The sequence below is a fragment of the Clupea harengus genome, chromosome 18 (assembly GCF_900700415.2).
Source record: "Clupea harengus chromosome 18, Ch_v2.0.2, whole genome shotgun sequence".
NCBI lineage: Eukaryota > Metazoa > Chordata > Actinopteri > Clupeiformes > Clupeidae > Clupea > Clupea harengus.
In genome coordinates, this window is record NC_045169.1 from 23,027,798 (window position 1) to 23,039,193 (window position 11,396).

Here is an 11,396-nt window from a genome sequence, read left to right on the forward strand (position 1 = left end):
ACACACACATGCACTGACACAAGAGCATACACAGACACACACATTCACTGATACAAGAGCACACACACACACACACACACACACACACACACACACACATATGCACACATCACTGCAGCCTGCCTTCCCATGCATGCCTTTCATCCTGACATCCCATCCCATCTCCTTGTGACATCACATCCTGCATGCTCACCACCTACCATGGCTCTCATCCAATCCTTTTCCAGCATTCTGACCTCATCACTGCATGTGAACCAATCAGAGCGCACTACACTGAACCCTACTCACTTGACCCCTAGCTTACCTGTCCCCTTCTTAAACAAACGTGGACCCATCTCTCTGTAAATGAGTACCTTAAGATCATTTACTAGCCCAGTTCCCCATGCTTGACTCCTCTCTAACTTGCCTAGTCTATTCCTCTGTGTTAAACTGATATCGCCCTTTCCACCCACCTCTGTAGCATATAAAGACTCCCTCTGACTCTTCCAGAGACTAACCCCTTCCGTAGGTCCTACCCCCACTCGGGGTATTTACAGCATGACCCAGACTTACCTGCGTCGGCCTTTACCTGCCCCCCCCCTCTAAGCTACACCTGGATTCTCTTAACCCCGCCCTCTCCTCCCTACCTGTACTCTCTCTCTGTTCCAATTGGACAGACCAGGACTGAGGGGAAGTGAGAACAGATAGAAAGATCTAGAATCATTTGATGATATTCGTTGTGGGGTAGAACAGTATGCTTATTCCCTTTTGAGATGACCACTGACTGTATGCAAATAGTTAAATATGCACTTTGCTACTTAAAATGTGTTTAACCATGTAATGTCTATTGTACTTATTGAATTGGTCACCTACTGATGTAAACGCTAAGAGGAATAATGAAAGTATTAGGCGTGACCTTAACATTTCCACAATTACTTCTGAATAGGAAGCATGTTCATAGCCATAATTAAATGCATCGTTGAGTTTATTTTAATGTCATTGTAATATTATTACTCCATACGCATGGATTTATTTGGGTTAAATCACCTCTGTATATTTGCATCACTGCTCTATGCTTCACATCAGTAAACAGTGCATGCTTGTGTGAAATGTATATGATGCTCGTGTCAAATGTATATGATTCTGTGTCGAGATGCTTGAACTCCACGAGTGCGAATAGTTAGACACGATGCATGTTAATTGCTTTGGTGCAGCTACTTTCATTCAGAGAATTCAGCTTACTGCCCTTGTATTGTTTACACACTGGATAGATTTAAAGTCATCACTGAGATTACTCTGAGCAGACACAGAGCTGCCCGAAATGGGAATGAAATGTGCAACATTTTAGTTCTATTCTCCTTACAAAGTGCTAATTTTCTTTTTAGTTTGGAACTGTATATATTTGTATATATAGTCGTGGTTTCTGGGGGTGTTATTTACGTCTCTAGGACAAAAAACTCCCAGAGCTTATAAGGCATATTGACAACAAGACCAAAATATTTCTCCAGAGGAATACGGTCTACGGTTAAAAGCTGCCAATCCCAGGCTGGATCTGGTTTAACTCCGGTTCCGATCCAGTTCAGGCCCAATCTAGACCTGGTCCAAACTTAGTTCTCTGTTACTGCTCAGTGTAATCACAGCTGCTGCTGCATGTTCCTGCATTCACACACGATCATAATGATATTTAATTAAACAGTACTCACTGACGATTTGGCTGACAATATGAAACATCCTGACTATGATTTTGGATAAACTACATACATTTATGTATAAAGTATGGCTCCAATACATATAAATAAATAAACACACAGACATACATAACACATGAGCGAGTGGAGACTAGGGATTCAGTGGTACACGGTATTGTGTCGAATCGTCCACAAATTTACTTTCACTTTTGCTAGCGTGTGAGGCATTTCACGGACACCTTATCTCACAACGTTAGAAAAATAAAACGCTAAAAAAAACACACCCTCCTGGGTGGAGGTAATAACCTAGGCAGTATAAGTATCATAAATATTCACAGCCCAAGATTTACAGCCCTATTTAGCAGTTACTGTCGGGATTATGTCACATGATGGAAAACAATGAACCATAATGTCTCCTTCCGCACAGATTTTAGCAGCAAAGCTCTATGAAACAAATTGAAAGCAAATTGATCTAGCTCTCTCCACTGATAGTTGGACCTCCAGAGCAAGTGGAAGCTACCTCACTGTAGTAGAGACAGAAACCAGGCCTAGTCAGTCATGCTGCAATTTTTTCTGAATAGAAAATGTATTTGTCTATTGGCAAAATAAATAGTTCATTGTTTAAAAGGTGTTTTTCCTTAAATATAAAGACACTGAAACCGTACCGATACCGTGGCCCACTGTAGCGTTGCATCCCTAGTGGACACACCTTATTATCATCAGAGTAAAGTTACAGTGATCTGTAAACTTTAAACATAAAGACTAGCTATATCGAACAAAGATAACATATGAATCATGCAAGATAATATATAGAATATGATTACCTACAAGTGCTAGTAGACCCTTTGGTAAGTGTATGCCCTACACTACATGGCTATACCCACACTGTATGAATGTGTAATATCATTTGTGCTGTTATAATGTCTGCTAAATGAGCTTTCCACTCCCCCCCCCCCTCTCCTCCCCCCACAGGGTCCTGATGGGCTGCCCATGCCTGGCTGCTGGCAGAAGGTAAGTGCAAATACACGTATTAATAAAAATGCTCTGTTTAGATAGGAAATGATTAGAGAGTACTAGAGAGTATTAGAGAGCTGGATCTGCGTGGTGTTGTGTGGTGTGGCGTGGCGTGGCTATTCACACCAAAGCTTGTGTGTATTGAGTTTTTTTATTTAAGCCTGGCCACAGTGCACAGCTGCATGGGGTGTCTTTAGTTAAACTCACATCAAAGCTTCACTGATTGGTGTCAAATGCTTTACTTGCCCCATCCTGAAGAAAATAAAACACACACACACACACACACACACACACACACACACACACACACACACACACACACTGTTTGTGCTGTGTCTCACCCTGTGTTTTCTCTTGTGTTTTTTGTCTCTTTGCAGTGATCGGTCTAACTCAAACCGCATGGAGTTTGTAAATAATGCTTTGTTATTATTTTGTATTTATAGTTTTTTATTTGAAAACAAAAGAAGAAACCAGAGAGAATAGAATGAATATATTGTGTGTACATGAAAATGCGCACGGTCATACTGATACATGCGTAGCTGCTTCAGTTCACCCGTGTGTGTGTCTGTATTTGTGTGTGTGTGTGTGTGTGTGTGTGTGTGTGTGTGTGTGCACGCTGCCGAGGCGTGTCAGCCGCACACACACACACACACACACACACACACACATCTGCATCGTGGAGTTAGTTCACACACATCCTTGACCCAGGACAGACGCTTACACAGTCTGTGCCCAGTCGTGTGTGTGCACTAGCCATCAAAGAGTTGTCTGTGTGAGACTGGACACCAAAGTGGACAACACACGAGGGCACAGAACAAACAGAGGACAGAGAGGACAGAGAGGACGAGGACAAAGTTGGGACAGGGACACGAGGCTGGCTCTCTACGCACACACACACACCAGACCTCTGTGTGTATTTGCGCGCACGCGCGCACGTGTGTGTGTGTGTGTGTGTGTGTGTGCACGTTTCACTATAAGTGTGTTCATCTCAAACTGTCCATCCCCCCCCACCTTCGCCACTCTGGCCATGCTCCTGCCAGCTCGAGAGACTAAAGACTTTCATCCCAGCGTTAACGGAAGATGAAAAACAACAAAAAACACACACATCATCATCATCATCATCACCACCACCACCACCATCATCATCATCACCACAACCACGACACCACCCAAAGTCGCATGACTAGTATATGAAACTGTATGTCTATGGGTATTGTGGTGTGTTTCAGTTTGTACTTCGGCTTCTGCAAAAAAACAAAACAAAAAACAAACAAACACTAACTGGCTGTTGGTCTTACTTGCATTGCATAAAGCAACATTTCTTTGCGCTTGATCTGACAGATTATTGATGTTTTTTCATTTTTTTTTTTCATTTTTTTTTTCCTCCCCTTTCTCTCCTATCCTAAAGGGAGTGACGCCTTGGCTGGTGGCTTGAGCAGAGGACTATGTTCCTCTCGCTAGAGATGCTTGTTGATTGGGTGTGTTGTCTTTATGGTGCTGAGGGTCGCCAGGCCTCAGCTTTGCACAACAGAGTGCCTCTCTGAAGCCCCCCCCCCCCCCCCACTCCGCCACATACACACACACACACACACACGGTCCAGTCGCCATGGAGACGGACCTGTTGTCACTGGGGGGGGGGAGGAGCCAAAAGGAGGAGGAGGAAGGTGTTTCAGCCAATCAGGAGACTCGCTCTTCAGATTGGTCGGGGGCCTACACCCAAGGCCCTTTTGGATTCCACAGAACTGAAGAAGAGAAACCTGGCCCAGCGACTTTCTCCCTTCATCACCCGAGGAGCTTTCCAGAGGCTTCCCATTGAGTTCCTACCTAGCAGCCATAGCAAGGCGCTTTGCGTGGCTATCTACTGACAACACCAATAGGATAACGTTATTTTTATTTGTTGCCGATAACTGTTTTATTGTGTGTAAACAGCCTTTGGTGCCTCAATCCTTTGTTGTTTTTATTTGTTATTCATTCCTGTAACTGAAATGTCACAACATACCTTTTAACGATGCTTATTGAGTAATCAAAATTGTATTTTTCTTGTGGACTGGTACTCAGTGTTATGTATGTTGCTGCAGTTTAACAAAACAAAGAAAAAAAGAAAATATAACACTTAAGTGCAAACTGATGTTAATGTATTCTGAGCACCTCTGAAATAGTCTACATTTGAAACGGTGTTCTTATTTTTAAGTGTTATGTCCCCTTTGGCTTCAACAGAACTTAAATTCACTTGTCTCAAAAGGGAAAATGAAGATTTGATCATCAGAATCTGAGCTCTCTTATCATTCTGCTGGTACATCTCTGATGCTTGATGATCTAGAAAATATCCCGTGAACCATTATTATTTGAACTGGGTGCATGTATTTTGATTGAAAAGGTAGACTTTATTTCTGATGTTGCCAGTAGTGTTGAAACGATCATACACCATTGCTTTGTTTCTCCTTAACATTTCAAAGAAATGCTTCTGTTTTTTCTGTTTTTTTCTTACATGATATTGCATTGCTTGAGCAGCTGAATAGCAGAGGTAAACTGGAACATACTCACAGGTGTAATGAACTCTCTAGAAAACGTTTAAGGGTTGGTTTAACGTCTCACTTCAAGACTGTTGGTACAGAAATATAAACTCATCTATCACGAGTAGTTATTCATATATATCTATATCCATACAGTGTGGCAGTTCCATCTTGCTGTCAGAACTTTGCTTTAACAAGCCAAAAGAGTTAATTTGTCAGTGAAATGAGTCCTGGCAGCAGTGTTATCTCGATCTCGATCGTTTTTATGCAGTGTTATCTCGATCTCGATCGTTTTTATACAGTGTTATCTCGATCTTGATCGTTTTTGTGCAGTGTTATCTCGATCGTTTTTTATGCTATCACACAACCGCAATGTGAGGCTACACAGTGACATGCGGGCATCGCATTCCAGATCCCTCAGAACTTCTGCAAAACTACGTGTCCCAAGTTACCTTTCTTCGTCACTGACCAACTGTCAGTGTTAGCAGTGAGAGTTGTTGACAGTCAGCGGTTTGGTTGCCAACTTTGGGACAGATCTGGCCTTGCCCTGGCATGTCTCTCGGTCAAATCCTTTTGAGATTCGGCTGCTGTCTTGTCAGATTAGCAATTTGTCAGTTTGGATCCGTCTTGGTCAGAGACCACTTTGCTGACAGTGTTCAGTTTTTTGTTTGACTGCTGGCCTGTACCTACTGCCAGAGTCAGAATACCTACAAAAAGGGCATTTTCTTCTTAAAGGTGGAGTTGTATTTGTTGTTTATTTTTCATCCTTTTCATTTTATGAAAGCATACATTTCCTTTATTTGATATATTTTGTGTTTGTTTGTTTAGTATATGTGTCTATATTTGCCTCACTTTTTTAAATGACACACTATTTATTTGTTTTGTATTTTTCTTTCTTAAGAAGGCATACTGGTCTCTTAACAGGCATTCCTTTACCGTCTGATAGATGACTAGTAGCCGACGCGGAGATTCATTTAGGCACAGATCAGGTCCTGGTTTGTTTCGCTCTGCTGCTTTCGGGTAGCTTTCTTAAGCGTTACCTCATACAACGCTTATTTTCGCATCGGCCTCAGTTTGTTATCTGAACTTGTTTGTCTTCGTAAACTATGATACCTGAAAGACAGCTGACCGGAAACGGCACACACGACCGTTTAGCCGACATTGTTTCAGTAAACCATCACTTACAGTAAGAATGCAGGGTTTCTAATGCATGTAGGAAGTATGTGTAGGTAAGGTCATAGTTATACACGAATGTGCATAATTACCCTCATGAAATGAAGTGTTGCAGTAAAAGGCTTAGGTAGTATGGAACATAATGCACAATAACACGTAACGAGTTTGTCGACGTGTCAAGGGTGGCATCAGTAATGCTATGCTCGAGAGAAATGTGCATCACAAGCATTTTGTTACCACTGTTTGTACCGCTATTTTGTCTTCATCGTATTTAATATGCAATGCTAGGCAAGACCAGGGTAAGATAACCAGACTCCTAGTATCATTGTAGTACATGTTAGGGTAAAGAAGATATCAAATTTTATGAGTGGTCTAATTAAAACAAGCAGTAATTATAACAAGATACTGTTATATGACTAGATCTAGTCGGTCATGAGAAATTATACAGCTTAAGGCTACTGGCATGGCATATTTGTGACATGGATATATAGTCCTATGATTGAGCATTGATATAAAGTATTGCCTTACTTAAAGCCTTAGACTCAGCTCTTACAGCATGTTATGAGGGTAATTATAAACCATTATAAACAATTATGTAGAGCATTAGAAGGAATCAAAACCTGATTCTGATTCATTCATATGTTATAAATCAGTAATAATGATTTTTTTTAATAATGCATAATGTATAGCTGTTTCAAGTAAATAGTTTGTTGCATTTGTTACATTTTACGAGGTTCGTTGTCCTTGCTGACATGAAGGAAACCCGCCCCACAAAGGTCAATGTAGGAGAATGTCAGTGAAAAGGTCAAAGATCAGTTAGTCAGCCTTGAAGAATGGCGCACACTGGATGTGTAAATGCAACTCAGTCTGCCCAATTCTGGAAGGCCTGGTGTGTAGATTTTAGCGTCAAAATGAATTAAATGGCTGAGAACCCACATCACTACAAGTTTCTCTCTCACTCTCACTCTCTCTCTCTCTCACTGTCACCCTCACTCTCACTCTCTTGCTCTCTCACTCTCACCCTCAATCTCTCTCACTCTCTTTCTCTTTCTCACTCTCTTTCTCTCTCACTCTCACCCTCACTCTATCTCTGTCTCTCTCACTCTCTTTCTCACTCTCACTCTCACTCTCTCTCACTCTTTCTCACTCACTCTGACTCTCTCTCACTCTCTCTCACTCCCACTCTCTGTCTATTCTATCTGTCAAACCTTTGATTTTATCCATAACTCCCTTTCCATTGTCTTGTTATTTTCAGCTCCCTCGCTGTATCTTGCTCCTGTTGCATCGAATGTAAGCTACATTAATATGTGTATAGTGGAATATGTGTGCTGTTTGGAAAAAAAGTGCAATTCAACTTTTTGTTCTGTGTATTAACAGTGTGCAACATTCTACAAATGCAACTTGTTAGAATCAGTTACAGACAGGTATCAACAGTTGCTGGATTTTATCACTTTATATGAACCCACTGACTATTCAGATATCACACACACACACACACACACACACACACACACACACACACACACAGAGTCCAGTGTATTCCTTCCGTTGTAACTGCAAACCACAGACCATCAAACAGAACCGAGTACAAACTAAGCTAAGTTTTACATGTCTGTCTTGTTTTTGTTTTCTTTGAAAGCATATTTTCATGAAACGTTGTACATGAATATTTTTTCATTTCCTGTGCCTACATTTATTTCTTTACCGTGTGTGGGCAATTGAATTTTAACAGAAGAAAGTGTCTTATCATTTTTTTTAATCAGAAATGACATCACGTCATTTGAGTTTTGTTAACTTCATACCTGTAGCTCAACAACAAACTTGTTTGTTTGTCAACAACAAACTTGTTTGTTTGACTTTATTCATTATGGTGCTACAGTGGAAGGGTCAAGGGTCAAGTCTGTTATCTCTGTCAACAGTAACTCACATTTAACCGCAAACATGTGAACAAACATATCGTTTTATTTTCTTCAACTTACTATTCCAACACCTGATACTGACACAACATATATACACAAACATTTATCAGAAGTTATCAATAGTTATCATTTACAGAGTGCAAAATATTAACGTATCAAATGTTGAAGAACATATGTTCAGAAATGGCTGGGAAGCCTGAGAGATCAAGGATGTTCTGCACATGGCAAAAACAATCGCTGTCTTTTCTGTTTGGTTCTCATTCTTTGTCTTTTCTTTCCTATTCACGATGTAAATGATATTTCTTTTGACTTGTTTTTCTTTGACTTGTTTCCTTTTCTATTGATATTTGTGTTACTTTTTTTCTACAAGATTTGCTGATCATTGTGAACACGAGTGTCAAAGCCTTTGTTCACCACATTGTTTGGAAATACATTTTGGGTGACTGTAGTCTGCTGTTGGAGCCAAATAAAAATCAATCTTTCAAAAAGCTTTCCCCATTCTCCACACTGCATGGCCCCCTATAGGAATAGTGACAGATGTCCTCAATGCAAAATGGCATGTGGAATTACGTGATGATAAAAACATATGATGGGAGAGAGGGAGAGGGAGGGAGAGAGAGAGAGAGAGAGAGGGGGAGAGGGAGAGAGAGAGAGAGAGAATGAGACTGAGAGAGAGAAAGAGAAAGAGACACTGAGACAGAGAGAAAGAGAGAGAGAGAGAAAGAGAGAGTGAGAAAGATAGAGAGAGTGAGAGAGAGAAAGAAAGAGAGAGAGAGAGCGGTATACTCGACCGGTTTACTGGACGTGATTCAGCTGCAGTGCCATTGGTCAGTAACGACAGCAGTATATGCTGAGGGGACTATGGAAGTATAATAATAGTGCCAGATGTCCTCAATGCAAAATGGCATGTTGAATTGAATTGAATAAAAGCATATCACAATAACAGTGCTTGAACTTGTCTGCAATGCCATTTGACACAAATTGACAAAGATCTCACACCATTTACGAGATTTTTCAGCCTTACATTTTTTGAGGTGAGTAAGTACCAGATTTGCGCATTGTTCTGCAGTGTGTGTCGTCGTTGCCCCCCATTCTTCTTGGGATAATGTATAGCTCATCTAGGTTGGTGGGTAGGCACTCCTGGACTGTAGTGCCACAGACTCTCATTAGAACTTTGATAAGGCTTTGACTTGGCCATTCCTCTGATGCTTAGTGCCGGGGGACAGTCTTGTGGCCAAAGTGTAGTGTGGTGCAACTGAACGGATGGAATGCAGTACAGCATCGGTTCCCAAACTGGGGTACGCGAAGTGGTTCAGGGGGTACGCGGGGAGAAAATTTCCGCGATAACAGAAAACGGACGGAATTCGCAGAATGTACCGTTTGAAACAGAATTGCAACTTTCAGACGGAAACATCATTTTGTGCATCAAAATCGCCCAAATTCCCCTGTATTTTGTCCTGCAAGGCTGTATTTCTTTCTTATAAACACAACAACGATCGCAACGATGAACAAGCATTAATTAGAAAACAAAACCACTGAGAAAATGTCACGTCTGTGCTGAACTCCGCTCCGGCCACGCCCCCCTATTCAACACAGACCTCCGTAGCCTGTCAAATGAATTCGCTCATCTTCCCAATCGCCTGCAAATAATGTTTTTTTTAGTCTTTTGTTCTGTTTATGGCTGGCAAACAACCTTAGAAGTTTTGGGTCACTTGTGGCACATATTATTACTCATTTTAAGCCATCAATCTACCTCTGGGTGAACAAAATGAGCCGAAACGGATTAAAACGGAATTAAAATAAAAGGTGAAAAGGAAAACTTTTTTTTTTCAACGGGGGGGGGGGGTACAGTACAGTAGGCCCTGAAGCCACTGATGACTCGAGGCAGCCATCTGTACAGACCTGCACCTGATGACCCAGGACAAGACCCCGTGACTCTCTTCTCGGGCACTTGGGAAACCATGGGCCCCTGGGCCTGGACATGTAAAAGCCCCCTTCGCGAATTTTTTTTTGTGCGCTGTCAAAACATGTACGCACACGCACACACAAACACCATAAGGCGTATATATATTTTTTACCAACAATGTGTTGGATTTTACGGTTGAATTAGATACTTCAGCTATTGTATTAGGAAAGTACAGGTCAAAGTCTACTCTGTAACATCCACCATTGGTGAGCTGTGCACTGCCCTGCTATTGTTTTCTGATATTACATGTGACAGGGCAAACTCATTAAGACCTACTTGAGGGGCAGCTTGGGGCAGGAGAGGCTGAATGGGCTGGCTATCCTGTTCATTGAAAAAGAAAATCATGCATCACTACTTTTATGTTTGAAAGGCGTCGTTCAGGCTTGCAGGTGTGCAGTGCCTCTGGCTGTACTCAGTCAGCTTGTCGGTCTTGACGTTCAGATTTTGCACCTAAACTAACAAAGAAAATAAGAAACTATTCATTTAATCAGTTTTTTTATAGTTTCTATAGTTTCTGTAGGATCATCATTTTGTTATAGATTGCTACTGACGATTTCCCCCCAAAAATGATGAAAACCATGACAGAGACAGGTTTGCCAAGGGCAAGGTATCCTACAGAGCTAAAACAAATTAACTCGTGACTCTCTGACAGTCACATGTCCGAGAAAAATAATATGGCAGGGCATCTTTTGCCTACGAACCCTCCGAGCTGGCTGCATTGGTTATAGTTATGCCCCTGGCGCACATGCACATTTTCTAACACAGCGCAGGTTCACTAAATTAAAGCCAACAGCAAATTAACAAAATACACCTATTTCAACCACAGATTAGAGATACATAACAGGGACTTCACGCAGAGGCTCTGGTTTAGGGGCCCCCTGAGCTCATGGGCCCCTGGGCCTGGTAGGCCCTTTCGGTAATCCATCCCTGGGCACGCTGTTCAGAGCCGGAGGAGGAGTGGGGTCGTTTACCAGCAAAGGAATGGAAATGAGCCTCCCTTGTGCGTAGGGGCACTATAAAACACTCCATGCACGAAGAGGGGTCATCTCCTGCAGCCTGTGCATGGTCAAAGCCCAGCCTGTGCATGGTCAAAGCCCACACAACCAGCCTGTGCATGGTCAAAGCCCACACATCCAGACTGTGC

The 11,396-nt window shown here is 41.9% G+C and overlaps 1 protein-coding gene across 2 annotated transcripts in view; it reads left to right on the forward strand.

The window, feature by feature from the left end:
* Positions 1-6,181, forward strand: part of LOC105904737 (collagen alpha-1(XXV) chain) — a 226,516-nt gene extending 220,335 nt beyond the window's left edge. Inside the window, exons 36-37 of one of the 2 annotated variants that reach the window (XM_031584868.2) lie at positions 2,640-2,678; positions 4,090-6,181. In XM_031584868.2, coding sequence (XP_031440728.1) covers positions 2,640-2,678; positions 4,090-4,116 — 66 coding nt within the window. In that variant the 3' untranslated portion in view covers positions 4,117-6,181. Of the gene's footprint in view, positions 1-2,639; positions 2,679-3,058; positions 3,266-4,089 lie in introns of those variants that run through there. The other variant, XM_031584869.2, reaches the window with a different exon arrangement.
* Positions 6,182-11,396: the final 5,215 nt, after the last annotated feature.